Genomic DNA, 19,535 nt, shown 5'->3' with positions numbered 1-19,535 from the left:
CTCTTCTCATGCTAGGAATTCTTTCAGAAATAAGGCACTATTCAAATTTAAACTCAGAAAATGGAAAGTATGTCCATAAGGATATAGTTTTTATGGGAATATTTAATCAAATTTAAGCAAATCACAGTTCCGACTGACCACGGATAATCAGAAAGATCAATTGGTTGATTAAATGAGATTTCACTGTGCAATACATATAAATATATACGCGTGTATAACACGAGAACAATGTCTGACGATTAGGTACGAGTATTTACTGCGCTTGAGACTTAGGGACGCAAACTGCAAATAATACCGAGCGCAAGTGCTTTGCGATCGATCTGAAGCATTAATTTTTCGACAAGCTATACTCAGTACGAAAGCGACTCCGCGCACAGACGGAGCGTAGTATGTTAAGTTAGTGTTTAGCAAGTTTGTGGTGTCAAATAAATTAATGCAGTACTAGAGTGATTATTTATTTGTGCAATAATATCAATAGGTATATGTACTTAAGCCATACATAAGCAAGAAAGTAAAAAGATTACAATGAAAGTGAAAACATTCGGGCATTCATTTTTGCCTATCCATTTGCTACTGTTAGGTGCGCTCGCAACAAGTACTGCAAAGCCCACAAACACAGCCAGCGAAGTCATAGTCGTCAACATCACGGCAACGGACGACAGTTCACAGCATCCAAACGCAGAACTCATTCTAAGTGCAGACAATGTCACAGCAGCGGTGACAAAAGCGTCTGCTGTGAATGCAGCGGATAATGGACTGAACGAAATCGAAAGCGAATATCGTGTTGAATATGCGAAGAAAATGCTGACGTATATGAATCAAAGCGTTGAACCGTGCGATGATTTTTACGAGTATGCTTGCGGCAATTGGAAGAATGTGATGGTCGAACATCAGTCGCAGCATAAGCGCAGCAATCTGATTGATATTTTCTATAGTTTAGGCGAAGCCATACAACAATTACTCTTAGATGAGAAACAACCAAGAGACGATTTCGCTTATAAATCGGAATTGAATTTGACAAAGCGTATTTATAAAGATTGCCTAGCGGCTGATCTATATCCGTTGAAAAAGTCCGAAGTATACTTGGAGGTTATCAAGTCGATTGGTGGCTTTCCCGCAGTCGATCCGACATGGAAACCGGATAACTTCAGCTGGTTCAATATGAGCGCACACCTAACCAATTATGGCGGTATCGGTTTGATTAAAGAGGAAGTATTGCCACAATACCCATTCCCACCGTATTTCAAACTACCCGATTTGGGCTTTGAATATATCGTGCACTCCGACAATATACACTCAAATAGTTCAAAGGAGTTAAATGAAAAGCGCATGCGTAATTATCTACGCTTGTATGGTGTTGATGATGAGCAGAAAATCGATCAGATCATAGCCGATATCGTAAACGTTTGGTCAGCAATACTCAATATCACCAATAAGTTTGATGAGGATCTAGCGAAATGTGACGTGCTCTCAGCAGTAGTTATGGGCGAAGAAACATTCCCGCTATGGGACAGTTATTTGGAAATAGCTTGGAATGGCACGCAATTCGACCTGGAAGATGACGATACTTGGCCATGCAATTACTTTTACATTCAGCTGGATAAAGTATGCAATGCAAATAAAGAGGCGATAGCTAATTATTTTGCTTTGAAATTTATCTACCGAATGGATGCACGTTTGCAAGATAAAAAGTTTCAAACGGAGCATTGTAACATGATGATTCAGTTTGTATTGCCGCATCTGCTGGACGAAATCTATATGGAGGTAAGGTGGACAGGAGTGAAATATAAAAATATATATTTTTATATTTCAATTGAAGTACACGATGTTACCCAAAGTTTATAAAAATAAATTGAAATAGGTCAGGGAAGGCTGAAAGCGGTAGAAATGTAAGACTACATGCAAATTTTCAATTGCCACATGGTAATGCGTTTTTGCATCTGTAATAAAACACAATTACAGTTAAATGCTGTATTACTGTTACAATGAAGGGTACATCCATTTAAAATGATTTTTTGAATTTTGAGCCGTCTTATATAGTATACTAGGGTTACTTAAAAAACGAAAACGTTGAGCTTAAGTGTCATTATATTATATGTGTTCAGAAAACGGAAATTTTTAAATATAAAATTTCGCGGGTTCGGGGTTCGGAGAGTCCAAATGTTGACATAAATGTCGTACGACTTTTTCTTAATTCCAAAAGTTAAGAGAACTTTAACGACGACCCTTGTTTGCCAAGATAGATGAAAGTCGCTCAAAGAGCTTAAGGCTATCCCAAAAATCGACTTTGAGAAGTGTTTTGCGCTGGCATAGGTACAGAATATCAGATGGGGATTATTTAGAAGAGGACGAATGAATAAATATTTTTTCAAAATATGAAAATTCCTGTTATTTTTTGAACACATCTCGTACTACCGCCACCAGTTACGACTTATGGTTACGCGATCTAATTCCTTCAAGGCAAGCTCTGGTAATTTTTTTATATCTATGAAATATCCATAGGAAAACCATTTTAATATCCGAGAATATTTCGAATACAAACTCAACCATTAGCACCAATTATATTTATGTAAGTTTCATGAAAAAACTTAACAAGAAGACAAGAGGTTTTTCTAATAAATTTGATGTTCCTAGAGAGGGGAATCCTTTCTCTCTTCTCTCGGTTAAAATATATATGTATGTATATAATATTTATATAGAGCAAGCCTTTAGCGGCTATAAAAATTTTAGAGGATAATACTATATACATATATTTTAGGATTTTTAATATCGAACATTTCCTCTCCCAAACTTCATTCTATGTACTCAACTGACATAAGTAATCGAAGGAAGTAGGAAGTTAGGAGTTTTGAGATGACTATGTCATATGTTATAAAATATTGCAAAGAACTATTAAATTGGTAAAAAAACAGTTTTGAAGAGTGGATGATATGGAGGTTTATTTCGTGAAAAGTTAGTGAACCCATCATACTGACATTTTCCCGTTGGTTTTGGAAATCAACTGTATCACCTAAAAGAGTAGAGTATTGATTTTGGAAAGCCCAAAGACCTATTTTATATGATTGATTAGTTATTTAGGCCGTTAGCAAGTAGCAATAGCAAGCCGTGATACCGGAAGTATAGTCAGTCCAAGGTCTTGCAAAACAAGAATAAGTATAAGTCAATGAGTTTTATTTAGAACTTCGTAGACACATAATTTGATGTTGGAGGCTAGTTTCGAAAAAAGAAATAATTATTTTTCTACTTACGACTAAATGTCTTGAAAAATATTGGTCTTTTTCCAACAGCATGAAAAAGTTGGTCGTTGGTGTCGGTGTTACTGATATAATCCGAAAATTGCTATATTTAAGCATTTCGTTATTATATGTTTATGGAACATCTAATGTATTTATTATATGTATTATACATATACATATGTGTGTATTAATTTTTTAGGAATACTTTGACAATGAGATCCGTGGCGAAATTAGCGCCATCGTCAAAGAGGTACGCAAGAGTTTGCGCGAAATATTAGAGCAAGCCGAGTGGTTAGATGAGAAAACGCGAGAGCAAGCGCTGCTTAAGGAGGCAGCTATCAAGCCACATATTGGAAGTTTTGAGAATAAGAATGTAACAAATCGTTTAATAAGACAAATCAACGAGTTCAACTATGTGGAAGGCAATTATGAATTAAATTTGGTCAACTTATTTAAATTCAGAACAATGCAGCGACGTTTCAACGGACTACACCACAAAGAATATGACAACTACACAATGAAACCGTTAGAGCTATTGAAGGGTATTCAAGTGAACTCCTTTTATTACAATGTCGATAATTCCATTTATGTAATGGCTGGCATTTTGCATCCACCCGCCTATCATAAGGCGTGGCCAGCAGCACTGAAATTCGGTACCATTGGTTACTTGGTGGGACACGAATTCACACATGGTTTCGACTCAGTGGGCGCGCATTACAATAGCGTTGGCGAAGAGAACTACTGGTGGACGGCGAAGGCTGGCAAGGTATTCAACGAGCGCGAAGAGTGCTTTGTTAATCAATATAACGCTTATGAGGTAATTATATACAAACAAATATATAAACACCTGCATTTTTTTTTTAATCATTTCGGTAATCCCTTTACAGATATCTGAAATCAAACGTTTCGTGGATGGTAATCAGACCAAGGACGAAAATATTGCCGATAGTGGTGGCTTGCGAGAGGCATTATCTGCATATCACAGGCATGTGAAGGAATTGAATTTATCACCAAAAGATGAACAGATGCCCGGACTGGATCTAACGCCCGAGCAGTTGTACTTTATGGGTTTCGCGCAACTCTGGTGTGCTTCCTACAAGGAGCGGCACTATTGGGAGGAGCTTAAGAATGAGCATACAGTGGACAAATTTCGTGTTTTAGGCGCCGTAACGAATATTGAAGATTTTAGCAAAGCTTACAACTGTCCTGTTGGTAGCAAAATGAATCCAACAAAGAAAAAATGTCGCGTGTGGTAACTTTGGATTTAATGCTTGGAGCGCAAGGAATTAATTTAAACTTTCAATATTGACGCAAAAAACTACTTATGTATGTATTTTTACCTATGTATAGTATATGTATATAAACCAAAACTTAAACTTAAGGAAATTAAAAAAAAATATATATGTATTTTGTTTTAAAACCTGATAAATGAGTAAAATTTTATGTAAACGACCGTTAACTCTAATAAACAAACGTTTTCGCCTTATCACGAGTGTGTCTTCAATCAGGTTTCAATAATTAAGCTGTCAATCTTAAAGTTAAGTCACCTACTGGAATTTTTTTTAGAATATACATATACATATATAATACTCTACATATGAGTGGTGTATATACATATAAGTATTTCTATTCCTACGTTTATAAAAATAATGAAGTGAGCAAGTTTTGCATATTAACTGCAAAATAACAAAATTATATGTACATATTCGACTTTAATTGCGTTAGGTCATAACCTCCGTTCACAGACATGCTTCTTGTTATTAAATATGTATTTGTAGAATAATGCATTCTCATTATGAGGAGATGTGCTAATAGCATCTTGCACATTTGTATATTCAGAGAATATTAAAAGGTCTGTTATATTTTCAGTTAAGTACTTTGTCGCTCAAGCGTAAGAGAAGATAATGGCAAAAAAAAAATCTACTATTTTTTCAGATAGCCATTTTTACAACAATTTTTTTCTTTCTTGAAACTTGTTTTAAACTAACCTTTTTATATCCCAAATACACTGTATTGTTTTTTTAGTTTAAATATTTATTTTTTTTTTAGCTTAAATTGACTTAATTTATGAATAGGACCCTAATTTTCATTGGAAAACTTTCTACTAAAAATAACAGTTTTTTAAGAAAAGTCGGTTAGCTTATTAATGTAGAAATATCTCATTTCTGATGGTATAAAAAATATGTATATTATATCGTCCCCTCAATATAACAATAGCGTATGTGCTCATACGCCATTATTTTTTTATTGCATATATAGAATCTCCATCATTGATTCTATGTTTGGTCAAAATTTCGTCAAATTCTACTTCCACAAAGTGGGTCAAAATGTCATTGGAAAAAATGGTGTATAATTTCATGTTCAAAAGTTTCCTTCAATAAGTGTATAAGCTCATATGCGCTATTTTGCTTGAAATTGCTACTGCAAAGTTGTTAAAAGAATAATAGTGTATGCGCATTATACTCCATTTTAGCCTGTAGAAATAAATACAATTTATCAAAACTTTAACTCATAAAATAGCTTATAATAATATACACTATTGTTTGAGAAATAATTTTATTCCGACCATTTCTATATTCCACATAAGCTGTTTTATTTTCAATACAAATTCGAAAGTTTTATCAGAAATTTACAAGAGTAGTAGCCTATGCGATTTTTACGTTGTTTTGACTACATGAATGCCAAGGAAATATTGTAGTCATTTGAAATTTCAGCTTGCAAATTCATTTCGCAGAGAAAGTTTGTTCATTAAAAATATGGATTTTAAACATCTGAGTGAGTATCGTCTTTTATATAATGTAAGTGAAGTAAGTAAGGTAAATATCAACAGGCTGTGACACGAAACCACCAGTCGTTGTGGAAATTGCTTCCAAAGACAGATGAGTTTGATTTCGCTGTGGGATTGCCGGACATAGAGATACCTCAAAAAGAAGTGTTCAACTTTTCGTTTAGTGGCAAATACAATAAAAAGCTGCCATATTGTAATCGAAAGCTGCATGATCTTCAAAATTTGTGCAAAAAGGGTGTAATTCCTCGTGGCTCGCAGTCATTTTTTTTTTAACTTACGAGGTGGAAACAAGCGAAATTGTTTAGATGAGCCAGATGTAGCAGAGGAAGAGAATGAAGACGAATGAATTTCTAGTTATTTTTGATTCACGTAATGTATACCTTCATTTGTCACAATTTTTGGTTTATAATAACCCAAATTGGAAAGTAATGAATAAATGCCACAGAATTAACAAAACTATGAATTAATTATTGTTTTATAATGTTACAAAATGATATTTTTGAGATCAAATATTTTAATAAAAATACCGTAAAATTATTGAATAAAACAGCGTATACCATACAAAATAAAATAGTGTATCAGATACATCATACGAATTCCTTAAAAAATAAAATGGCCTATATGGAGGACTTGCGCCTTGAATAACATAATTATGGCCTTAAAGGATGCGTAGAATAAAAAAACTTGGTAAATTTAAAGACAAGAAACGGTATAAAGTACTCATCGAAAAATCCACTATGAAGAATTTTTATTTACCGCGATATTGAGGTTTTAATAGACATCTAATTTGACAAAAACTTTAAACACGATTTTCTCAAAACCCAAAAAAAATTATACGCTATTGTTATATTGAGGGGACGATATATGATAATTTTTCTCTGAAAAAGGAAACCAAGCTCACTAAACGATTTTTTTATTTCAATATACGGAGCAGTGTCTAAACTTATCGACGGTGGTCTCTGTCAAATAAATAGAAATTATTTTTCGGTGCTCAGAACAAAAAAAAAACCTGATTAATTTTTCTCAATATTTATTGCAAAAACAATTATTTAAAAAAAAAAATATATATAGTGCACTATACTATAAACAAGTGAATAATAAGTTTTAAAACGATAACATAACAACGAGTATGAGTTTTCCTTTAAAATATCGGCCAAAAATATTATTCAATAGTTTAAATACCATTTTTTTTAATTAGAAAAAATCCATTTTTATAAATCTTTAACCCTGCAAATTAAAATGCGTGTGCTATCAAATAAATTTTCTGTGAGCTTGAAAACGGTGCATGTCCTTGCTATGAACAGCAAAAATTGCGTTTGACTGCAAAGCCTTCGATTCCGAACATTTGAATAAAATTAATGTTGTCATGAAAAATTTATAGTATGCGTATTTATTGCCTCCAAAATTTCATTTCACATAATGAAAATACAACAAATTTCAAAATGTGTTCTATGTATTTATGCTAAGCAAATATTCCGTTGGCTTCAAAATATATCAATGCATTTGCTGGCCACGAGAAGCAACGCTACGTGCAGCACATTTCAGTACTTTTTATGGTGTGAATATTACAGAATTCATTAAAAAGACTCACCTTCTTTCCAGATTATGTTTAAATCCTCCTAAGAGGCAGCCATTCACAAATTACTAAATTGGTTTTTTCTAACTTCACACACAAAAGCACTAACACCAACTTTTTCTGCGCAGAGCGTTAAACGAAATGCATGGGCGTGTAGATTGACCGAGCAATTAATAAACAACAAGCAATGCATACACATTTTCACTCAAAACACGCACACCATCCACATTTAATACTTAACACTTTATTTCTAATGATATTTTATGTAAAAAAAGACACTTTTCACAAATTTTTCACGAGCTCATCGGAAACTGATACGGGACATTTAAAATGGCGACGGAAACTGGAGATAAGTACAAAGAAACACAGAGTTGCATTTATGTCACAAACGAATTTTAAAGTTTAGTTTAGTAAAATGTTTAATATGTTTCAAAGCATAAAATATAGTAATTAGTATATGAATACATATATATAAATGGCAAATATTTAAGAAGAAACTGATATATTTTATTTGATAAAGAATTATGTTTAAGAACAGCAACATAATAGCCCGCTACAACAGATGGCGCAATATTCCAAAGAAGATGAAGTGTATAAAAAATAAATGATGCCAGATCGCCTTTTGCTTGAGTACTAAACTATTAACAATGCAAATCTATATATATTGTGACTAAAAAGTACCCGAAAATTGTAAATAAAACGCAAAATATTTAATTATTCATTAATATATATCGCACAACTCCATAAATTAATGGTAAGATTTAAAAAAGAAACAAGAAGTACAAATTGTTCACTCAGAGACAATTTGAATGAAATATTACCTAAGTAGTTTCTACGTCCGATCATTGAAACGTAGTGATGTCTGGCAATAGTTTTGTTTTATTCAATCCTAAACTTTGTTCATTCTTAAATTGTTTATGTCTCAATCCTAAAAAGACTTTTCATAAGCACTTTATGTGATGGCTTTCAGCTCCTTCAGCGAATTTTATTTTATCTTTTCGATCGGCTGAAAACGTGTTCCACGGAGGAGCAATTTCAGTTTGGGGAACAAGAAAAATTCACACGGAATACCGCTGGTAAATATAGCGTATGATGGATAGTATTCACTGCGTTTTTTTGACCAAAGAGACCTGTTTACGGTTGAGCAAGAAAGCGTTTCATACCCAAAATATCTAACAAAATCATTCGAATGGACTCGTGAGAGATATAGAACTTTTTGTCATCACTCTAACACTTGCCTGACGATTTTCAAGCACAATATCCTTCACGATTTTCATATTTTCATGAGTTGAAGAGGTCGAAGGTCATGAAGAACGATGCATGTTTTCAACGATCCCTCGAACATATTTGAAGGCTTTGTACCATTCAAAGGCTTGTGTTTTTGATAAGACTGAATCACCATAAGCCTCTTCAAAGATTCGCAACGATTCCACGCACGATATTTGGTTAGAAATACAAAATTTAAGACAAATTCTTTCTTTGATATTTTTATTCATTTTAAAAATCGCCGCTGTTTCAAACAAACTGATTGAGAGATCGCGCTCATATTTGGCAAAGTAATTAAGGGCAGGCCTAGCAACTTCGCAAAATTCAGTTTTTTGAAATGTCATTTACCCGGGGAATTTATTATAATTTTCACGTGCACTTTTGTCACAATGCATACAAAATCAATGTTGTTATATGTTTCTTATAGTATGAGCGAATAACTTTGTTTACAGCTTTTACGAACTAAAATATTTACTTGTTATTTGCACATTTATTATATTAAATGTTATTCTTCATTTTACTGGATTTTTATTTTGATTATAAACATTTGTATTAACGAAAGATTTTTGTATACAGCATTTCAATTACGTTATAATTGCATCTCTGTGTGCCTTAACGAATACAATTATGTTTTTAGCATATTGGCAACTTTGTCTTTCTTTCTGTATTGCCCAGTTTCCGCCGTCGCGTATTAGTTTCCGATTCGTGAGTGAAAAAATTTTATTTTAAATATGAAAATAGTAAAAGTATAGTGATAAAAGTAAATTAATTCTGTATTGAATGGTTTCACCAAATAATATTTGTTCGATTAGTTGCATTTATAATATATTAGGCACAAGTGGCTCAATTAGAGTTGCTATGAGTAGTTCGTGTCAGTGCATGCAGACATGTGAATATGTTAGAAATAAGTAACTGAAGGCATTGATAAACTTATGTGGGATAATTGAAGTTAAATATTCGAAAGGTAAGTTGAAGAATTATAAATGTATAAGTACACTTATTTTTAACATCAGTATTTATGCACAGTGAAATTCCCCATTTCGAAAATTTGTCTGCCTTTTGTTCAATCCTCCCGTCAAATTGACTTGTGCTAGCTGGATCGCGATGGCTCAACGGAAACTAACGAGTTAATTGTCATTCAAGCCTCCTATCTGACAATGGCTTGCATTTATTAGTTCAGTAGAAATACAGTTCTCTTAAACACTCGTTTTTCCCACGCCTCTATTTATGATCAGCACTCTTACTTACTAATTATAGTAACTGTCTATAGTACATTTCCATTGAGGGGTCAGTAGGGTAATATTTTTTCATTTTTTTTTTGCATTTTCTGTTCCCTTATACCCTTAGAATTAATGTAGAAACCCACTTTACTATTGAAAGGATTCGAAAAAAGCCCAATAATAATAATTAGGGTATGTCAATTTTTCAACGTTTATGTCCATCTTTGTATGTTTTTTCAGTACCTCAAGCTTTATAAACGTTTTTTCTCAAACACACACTTTTTTAAACTGGCGGACATGATTCCGGTCGAACTACTCGACCAATTTGCTTAATTTTTTTTTAATGTTCCCAAAACGCCTGGCTATCGTCCATATTAGATTAAAATTTTGTATAATTTATTGACAATATTATGGCAAAATTTATGTAAAAAAAAATTGAGAAAAATAAAAAAATAGTTTTTATTTATCAACATTTTTTCATGATTCTAATAGGGACGATGGCCATTCACGTACTTTTTAAGAATAAATTGGGTTTTTGTGTTTCAGATGATCCAAACATGAGAAATAGTGTCCGCCAGTGAAAAAACGCATCTCATTCACCCAGCCATTTCTCTGACAGATGCCATCAAAAAATTCCGAAAAAAATTGTTTATACACTCCACGATATACCTTATGATATGTGAAAAAAGTTCTATTGTAGAATAAAAATTTCTATGAAAAATAATGTCAGAAAACAGGCCAGATTACCCTACTGATCCCTAAAAATTCGATACGATCATTAACTTGGCAGACTTGCAGACAATAGTGAAAATTTGCAACGGCGAGTTCTTGAGCTACAGCTAAACTAAAGGCTACAACAACATACATAAGTATGCATATGTATATATTATTTAAGGAAGAGCTCTTTTGCTCTAATGAATTTTAGGTATGTAAACAAATATGTGTAGTTATTCCAGGTAAGTTTTCAGAGTACTATGGCAAACACAGATAATGGAAAACTGCGTGTACTCGCAGGTAGACATATACTCTCATCTTTTTAATATCCTACTTTGCATACGGATGACAATTTTTTGCCGTCTCAGTGCAATTTCATACTTCAAAACACAATGAAGTTCGTTTTGATCTTCGCGATTTGTGCGACAATTCTCAGATTTGTTTATAGTGCTATAAATGTTGGAGAGTATGTGAAAAAACATAAACTAACAAATTGCAGCGAATCACTATATCAAATAGTTAGTTATCCGAGTTATAATTCACGGAATTTACAAAACTCTGCCACAATAACACGAGCCGAATTCGTAGTTTTAGTAAAAGAAAGATTACGAAATTACAAAACACCTGTGCTAAAAAAATATGCACCGTATATACCTTGGAGAAAGAAGGATGTTACAACAATAAAGCCTGACGTAACATTTAAAACTGAGGTAACCACCAACTCGCCCGACATTACTGTGGTAAGCACCGAGGATACGCAATTTCCAGAGGTATCAACGATAACCGCAGAAACTACAGAAGTTTCGGGTGCAACATCAGTAATGGAAGCCACAGAGGAAGATATCTTTCAGCACACTGATGTGACTGAGTCAACAACGCTAGATTCTGTTACTGAAACTGTTTCCACAGTTCCGACAACAACAGAAATATTTACAACTGAAACCACAGTAGACGATACGACCACTGATAGTTGGGCAACAACACTAAATGAATTGACCACACCAACAACGTTGGAGGATTGTACAACTGAGACGACTGATACGACTACGGTAAATATACAGGACCCGTTCACGGAGAATGAAAGTGAGGGGAGCATTACAGCAAAAGAAGATTTTATTACTACCGATACAATTATTTCCACAACTTCAACTATTTATGGCGTAACGGAAACTGAGTCAACGCCAACTTTGGAGGATTATTCAACTGAGGTGGCCGATGCAATAACTTTGTATTTATTGGTGACATCCACGCAAAATCCAAGTGAGGAAACTATTACAACAAATACTTTTGAGATAAAGACAGCTGAATCAACGCCAACAGAGGAGGATATTTTCACAGAAGAAACTATAACAGAGAGCGCTAATGATTCAACGACAGCCATGAAATCGACAACCTCCAACTGGGCAAATACTGAAAGTGGAGAAGCAACAACCAACTCAGACAAATCAACTGAAATCATTGAAAACATTTTTAATACTGAAACAAGAAGTTTTCTAACGGAAAGGACAACAAATGCTTGGGATGTCGAAGATACTACAAGAATATCTTCTGATTTTGATAGCACCACTATAGTTTATTGTAATAACGATGAAACTACTACAGAAATATACGAAAGTGCCGAAATTACAACAACAGTGAACACAGAAGCATCCATTTCGACAACAGAAAATACGATTGAAACAAGCACATCATCATTTATACCAGAAATACTTTCAGATACTACAGAAGCAAATATCGATAGTACTTGGAGCCCTACTGAAACTACAGAAACATCAGCAATGGAAGCTGAAAATGCAACAAATACAGATCATATTAAAAATAATAATAATAATAAATCCATAGAGGTTAAGGACATAATGAAAATCCCTGTGAGATATACTTACGATACTGACGTGATGCCTACATTAGATGAATATTAATTTTACTGTTAATAAGTAGATTAGTTTATAAGTTTAAATAAATATGAAAAAACTATAATGTACGCAGTTAATGCGTATCTTTTGATCATTTTAATATATGTAATATCAATCCTTTACAAAATTTTAAACGAGTTGTTTAGTTTAAGAGTAAAAGCGATTTATTTTTGTATCGATTACACCAAATATTGTATTCTCTAAAACATGCAGCCCTGCATACTCAATTAGTCAGCTGAGTTTTGCTTCTGCCCGCATTAATAAATTCCTGAATTTAATTCTCATCTCATAAAATTTAGATAACAACGTTTCTATTCAATACAAAGGTGATAAAATGAGTACAAACACGAATAAACAGAAAGGAAAGCGAAAGGGTTTGCCAAAATTGAAAACAATTCTGGCAAATCCATTGCAGGAGAAATAGTAAGTAAATAGTTTTTATTTCTTATTATGTTCTCCATCTTGAATTCAATTTCTGTTTTAGTCCTTCACTCAAAGATGACGAATTACAAAAATTAGTAAATTTTCTAAAGGAGGTTATCAGCAAAAGTGGCCTAAAGCCTCAACCATTTGTTACATCCAGGCATATTCACTTGGGTTTGGAAAGCAGTCTGCGCGCCATTAATAATTTAAAATGCTCCTGCGTTTTGATATCGCGTAGTATACAACCACGTATTTTGGTCAGATTAATAGCACAGAATGTTGAAGCAAAAAATGCAACAGTTCCTGTTTTTGTGCAAAATCAATTGGAGAATGTCACTAAAGATGTATTTGGTATTAAAGCATTGTGTGTGGTATTTCCTACGGTTGATGAAATGAAAGAAACTAACATGGATGATTCAATTATACAGTGGATTACAGCACACACAAAGCAACTAAAGCCAGAAATTGTAAAGAAAAAACCAAAAATTTCAAAAAGAAAATTCCAGACGAAAATTCCAGCAATTGAAGATTGTAAGGAGCCGACCGTGGTTGAAGTACAAAAACTAGAATATCAAAATACTACTAAAAGCAATGACGGCTTTATTTCATTTACTGAAGGAATGGAAGTTGCTAAAGCTGACTCAGTAGAGGATGAAAAACATTTGGTTGCAGTTTTAAACAAAGTAGCTGAACGTGTTGGAAAGCACGCAACTACAGAACAAGATGTCGAAATGAAACCTGTTGACACTACACAACAAATGGAGGAAAAACGTGTTGATACATTTAGCGATTCAGATGATTTCCTGCCAGATGTTTATCAACCACTTACTGTACATAAAATACAACCTAATCCAAATAGGAAACCTAAAAAGAAAAAGCAAAAAAAGAATAAACAAAATAAAAACTAATTTTTGTGCCACTGTTTTTTAATTAAATATTCGTATGGTAGCTTTCGCACTCAGCTGTTATTGTGAGGTTATGCATGCTTTTGGTTATGCTTTGCGGTTTATTTTCATAACATTGCATCTGTCAACGTTTAGTTCTTTTAGAATTAAAATGTTCCAATTACGACACTTAAAAAATTTCAATAGAATAAATACCGTCCTTCAGGTGCGGTCTGTGCCGCGGACTTGTATTATTTATCAAAAGGTCACTGATATTACCAATAAGTTATGTAGCAGTCAGCAGCTACAGTTGTGTCGGCAAATTCATGTAGGAGAGGTCGACCAGAAGTATAATAAAAACTCCAGACAACAAGATGACGATGAAGATAGTGACGACGAGAGGACTACGGAGTTTAAGGATGAACGCGATTCTAAAGTATTGAAGACTAGTGTAAACTCCTTACGCGCGGACCTGCTACTGAAAGCGGGCTTGGGAATGGCTAGAAAGTAAATGTTTACACTAAATAACAAGCAATAGATTCTCATTCCTTTATCATTGTAGCAAAGTAGAGACTATTTTCTATGAGAGCAAAGTACGAGTGAATGGGAAAAAAATTAACAAGAAAAGCGTTCAGGTATAATATCACTAATTATGTTTTTGATTGAGGTTTTAAAATATTTATCCCATGAACGCAGCTCGATGTAGGGGATGAGATCGACGTGGTGCGTGGTTTTAGTCAGACAAATCCAACACATTTGGTGATATCCCGTGTGGTTGTTCTCGACGTCAATGAGCGTGATGAAGGGTACAGTGTACAGTTGAGACGCTACAAATCTTTGCTAATAGACAATTATTCTGGTCCCAATGCCTTCAAATCGTCAGAGAGTACGCAGCATTGATAGTAATGTTATATTATTGGGTTACAATTTTACATTAAGTAAATGAAAGGTTAGAAAGAATATATAAATAGCTCTGATCATAAATAATTCTCAGTTCCTTTATATTTTTAATTATACCTGTGTATCATATAACCATTATTTAGCGTAATTATTTATGTTAATATAATCAATTAAATAAATGTTTGAAAGAAGAGAAAAGTGCAATTTTATTAGCCCTTAATGCGAAACCAAGTCGTCATTATGGACACTATGGAATATTATTTTAGATGAACCATATAAGTATATTTTTATATGCCATTATCTTGCATTTGAGCGAACGCCTTTGACGATTAGTCGACTTTATATTCGTAATCATTGTCCGTGTGTTTACACCTTTAGATTTAGGGTTGCTGTGTTCAACTAACATTTGAAATGTGCTTTAATAAATAGAAATACAACGCTGTAAACAGCCGGTATTTTCTGCAAAAGTTTCAGAAACGCGCAAAGTATAGTAAATTTTACACATCGTGCGCTAAAATATAATATTTGTTTGAAACGATATTTAAAACGACTGGTTTGAATTGTAATATCTCAATATTAATATCAATGAAAAATAGGGCTATTAAGTTTTAATACATGTTTTTCTGATTGTGAAAGTTAATGTGAACAAGTGTAGACGTTTGGAAACGTTTACGAATAAATTTCACTAAAATAGTTGTTGCAGAAGTGTAAAATATCAAATTATTGAAACGTTAATATGGATGCGGATTTGTATGATGAGTTTGGCAACTACATTGGGCCCGAGTTAGACAGTGATGAAGATGATGACCAAAGCATCTACGGTCAACAAGAGCCGCAGGACGAACAAGATGTAAGTGTATTAATGTTTTTAGTGTTGAAATATTAATCCAATAAAACAAAATAGGAAGATGCTATGGATGAGGAGGAGGAGCACCAAGATGACGAGGATAAAGAAGTGACAGCGGTTGTATTGCATGAAGATAAACGTTATTATCCCACCGCTATCGAAGTGTATGGGCCTGACGTAGAAACTATTGTACAAGAGGAAGATGCGCAACCACTCGATAAGCCACTTATTGAACCCATTAAGAAACTTAAATTTCAAATTAAAGAACAAGAACTTCCTGAAACTACGTATAACATGGAATTCATGGCAGATTTGATGGACACGCCACCATTAATACGAAACGTCGCACTGGTGGGGCATCTACATCATGGAAAAACAACATTTGTAGATTGTCTAATACGTCAGACCCATCCACAATTTGAACAAGCTGAAGAGCGCACACTTCGCTACACTGATACACTATTTACCGAGCAGGAGCGCGGTTGTAGTATTAAAGCGACACCTGTGACTTTAGTTTTGCAGGATGTAAAGCAAAAAAGCTTTCTGATGAATGTTTTTGATACACCCGGTCATGTGAATTTTTCGGATGAAGTGACTGCTGCCATGCGTATGTGCGATGGTGTTGTGTTGTTTGTAGATGCAGCCGAAGGTGTAATGCTGAATACTGAACGCTTGCTGAAGCATGCAGTGCAGGAGAAAATGGCAATAACTGTTTGCATTAATAAGGTTAGTTTTGCGTATGTCATATGATTTTGTTGCTTTTGTTAAATACTATATTTGTTTTAGATTGATCGTTTAGTTTTGGAGTTAAAATTACCACCACAGGATGCATATTTCAAGCTCAAACATATTGTGGAGGAAATAAATGCGTTGTTGAGGTATGTCAGTGGTTAGAATTTTTCGAACATACGAAGCTAATTTCGATTGATTCCAGCACTTATGGTAATGGTAACGACAATTTGCTAGTTTCACCGGCTTTGGGTAATGTGTGCTTCGCTAGTTCGCTGTATGGTTTTTGTTTTACTTTGAAATCCTTCGCAAAACTTTATGCGGACACTTATGATGGTGTTAATTACGTAGAATTCGCCAAGCGTTTGTGGGGTGATATGTACTTCCACAGTAAATCGTAAGTTTAAAATATAATTTTCCGATTAGTCCAAGCTAACAATTACATTCTCTCTCACAGTCGTAAGTTTACTAAAAAGCCACCGCATAACTCAGCACAACGTAGTTTTGTTGAATTTATTTTGGAACCCATGTATAAGGTTATTGCCCAAGTCGTTGGCGATGTTGACACTACCCTCTCCGATACGTTGGCTGAGCTGAATATTCGTATCACTAAGGAGGAAATGAAATCCAATATACGCCCACTTTTACGTCTGGTGTGCAATCGTTTTATGGGTGATTTTAATGGCTTTGTTGATATGTGTGTGGAGCACATTAGTTCGCCACTGGATAACGCTAAACGTAAGGTGGATCACATATATACTGGACCGAAAGAAGGTGAAATTTATAAAGATATGATGGAATGCAATCAAAATGGCACATTAATGGTGCACAGCGCTAAAATGTATCCCACAGACGACTGTACATTTTTCCAAGTTATGGCGCGTGTAATTTCCGGCACCTTGAACGCCGGTCAAGAAGTGCGTGTGCTGGGTGAAAATTACACGCTGCAAGATGAAGAAGACTCTCGCGTTTTGCAAGTAGGTCGGCTGTGGGTATATGAAGCACGCTACAAAGTGGAGTTAAATCGTGTACCGGCTGGCAATTGGGTACTAATTGAGGGTATTGATCAGTGCATTGTTAAGACATCCACTATTGTAGACATAAATGCGCCTGAAGACTTGTACATTTTTCGACCGTTAAAATTCAATACACAGAGTATAATAAAAATCGCTGTGGAACCGGTAAATCCTTCGGAGTTGCCGAAAATGTTGGATGGCTTACGTAAAGCTAATAAATCTTATCCATTGTTGTCGACACGTGTAGAGGAATCTGGGGAACATGTCATACTGGGCACTGGCGAACTTTATTTGGATTGTGTGATGCACGATTTGCGTAAAATGTATTCGGAAATTGACATCAAAGTTGCCGATCCTGTGGTTGCATTCTGCGAGACTGTGGTGGAGACAAGTTCGCTAAAATGTTTCGCTGAAACGCCAAATAAGAAAAACAAGATCACCATGATTTCCGAACCGCTGGAAAAAGGACTCGCGGAGGATATCGAAAATGAAGTGGTGTCAATTAATTGGAATAAAAAACGACTCGGCGAATTCTTCCAAGTCAACTATGATTGGGATTTGCTGGCAGCGCGTTCAATATGGGCGTTCGGACCAGATGCAACTGGACCAAACATTCTGGTCGATGATACACTGCCATCCGAAGTAGATAAAAATTTACTTACCTCGGTTAAGGACTCTATAGTACAAGGCTTCCAATGGGGCACGCGTGAGGGACCGCTTTGCGAGGAGCCCATACGTAATGTGAAATTCAAAATATTGGACGCTGTGATAGCTGGCGAAGCCTTGCATCGTGGTGGTGGTCAGGTCATACCCACAGCACGTCGAGTTGCATACTCCGCTTTCCTCATGGCCACACCGCGCCTAATGGAACCGTATTTGTTCGTAGAAGTACAAGCGCCAGCCGATTGTGTGTCGGCTGTGTATACAGTTTTAGCCAGAAGGAGGTTAGATATGGAGTTAAAACTGGTTGTTTATTCAAAAACAATATTATATTTTTCTTTCAGAGGTCATGTAACACAAGACGCTCCAGTTTCTGGTTCACCCCTCTACACCATCAAAGCTTTTATACCAGCCATTGACTCGTTCGGTTTCGAGACCGATTTACGTACACATACACAGGGACAAGCCTTCTGTTTGTCCGTATTTCATCATTGGCAGATTGTACCAGGTGATCCGCTGGATAAGTCTATAGTGATAAGACCATTGGAGCCGCAACAAGCTTCGCACCTCGCGCGTGAATTTATGATTAAGACGAGACGTCGTAAGGGCTTGTCAGAAGATGTTTCTATCAACAAATTCTTCGATGATCCTATGTTGTTGGAATTGGCGCGACAAGATGTACTCCTCAATTATCCGCTATAAAATATATAATTTTGATAAGACATATTAATAAACTAAATAGCGATTCGTGCTATAAAAATAAACTTGGAATTGTTTAAGAACGTTTAAAAGCTTCAAAAAGCTAGTAACATTTTTCGGTAGCTTAAAGCTTTGCAAAACCTTTTTAACCCTTTAAAGCTTAACTATTTGGTTTAAGCAACGGTAGAGTGCGCTGATCAACTTTTGCATGGTGAAGTAATAACTTTTTTAAGGGGTTTTATAAATTCTAACTGATAGTTACGGATGGACGTCCGAAATTATTTTTTAAAATCATAAATTTTATCAGACAATCACAAGATACACACTACAATTGTAGAAACCGAAATGTATCCACGTAAGCACCCTATTAATATAATTTAAGGTTAGCTGATTACTTGAGCCCATAAAATAGTTATGAAATCACGTTTAAAACCGATCGTTGTGGTTGTACAGCGATTGAAGTTTTCAATTTCGATATCAGTCACGTTGTCATAGTAATCAGTTATTATCACGCCGGCCCTTGGCAGGTGAAACCTCGGGCAATTCCGGTAACGTAGAACCGGCTGTCGTCGGCTTATTACGGTAATTGTTATCGGCTGTTGTTGTAGCGGCAAAAAACATTCCTCTTAAAAAAATGCAAAGATTGGTGCCGAGTTGACAGCCC

At 34.8% G+C, this 19,535-nt stretch overlaps 4 protein-coding genes across 4 annotated transcripts; all 4 read left to right on the top strand.

Annotated features, from left to right (window-relative positions):
* The first annotated feature begins 368 nt into the window (after positions 1 to 368).
* LOC120766434 (membrane metallo-endopeptidase-like 1) lies at positions 369 to 4,590 on the top strand. Its single transcript, XM_040091938.1, has 3 exons — positions 369 to 1,764; positions 3,436 to 4,053; positions 4,124 to 4,590. Exons 1-3 carry the CDS (start codon positions 526 to 528, stop codon positions 4,490 to 4,492), a joined length of 2,226 nt encoding a protein of 741 aa, XP_039947872.1. The 5' UTR covers positions 369 to 525; the 3' UTR covers positions 4,493 to 4,590.
* An 8,368-nt stretch (positions 4,591 to 12,958) lies between these two features.
* Positions 12,959 to 14,046, top strand: LOC120777912. Its single transcript, XM_040109498.1, has 2 exons — positions 12,959 to 13,136; positions 13,198 to 14,046. Exons 1-2 carry the CDS (start codon positions 13,048 to 13,050, stop codon positions 14,042 to 14,044), a joined length of 936 nt encoding a protein of 311 aa, XP_039965432.1. The 5' UTR covers positions 12,959 to 13,047; the 3' UTR covers positions 14,045 to 14,046.
* A 116-nt stretch (positions 14,047 to 14,162) lies between these two features.
* Positions 14,163 to 14,977, top strand: LOC120778891 (mitochondrial transcription rescue factor 1). The gene is made up of 3 exons (XM_040110943.1): positions 14,163 to 14,527; positions 14,583 to 14,655; positions 14,717 to 14,977. Exons 1-3 carry the CDS (start codon positions 14,193 to 14,195, stop codon positions 14,918 to 14,920), a joined length of 612 nt encoding a protein of 203 aa, XP_039966877.1. The 5' UTR covers positions 14,163 to 14,192; the 3' UTR covers positions 14,921 to 14,977.
* Positions 14,978 to 15,394: 417 nt separating this feature from the next.
* On the top strand, positions 15,395 to 18,936 carry LOC120780800 (116 kDa U5 small nuclear ribonucleoprotein component). The gene is made up of 6 exons (XM_040113051.1): positions 15,395 to 15,770; positions 15,825 to 16,493; positions 16,554 to 16,645; positions 16,702 to 16,893; positions 16,954 to 18,456; positions 18,517 to 18,936. The coding sequence occupies exons 1-6, from the start codon at positions 15,657 to 15,659 to the stop codon at positions 18,872 to 18,874; spliced, it is 2,928 nt and encodes a 975-aa protein (XP_039968985.1). The 5' UTR covers positions 15,395 to 15,656; the 3' UTR covers positions 18,875 to 18,936.
* Positions 18,937 to 19,535: the final 599 nt, after the last annotated feature.

The sequence above is a fragment of the Bactrocera tryoni genome, chromosome 1 (genome assembly GCF_016617805.1).
Source record: "Bactrocera tryoni isolate S06 chromosome 1, CSIRO_BtryS06_freeze2, whole genome shotgun sequence".
NCBI classification, from domain to species: domain Eukaryota; kingdom Metazoa; phylum Arthropoda; class Insecta; order Diptera; family Tephritidae; genus Bactrocera; species Bactrocera tryoni.
The sequence above is the reverse complement of the archived record's forward strand: the minus strand, read 5'-3'. Positions and strand labels throughout refer to the sequence as shown.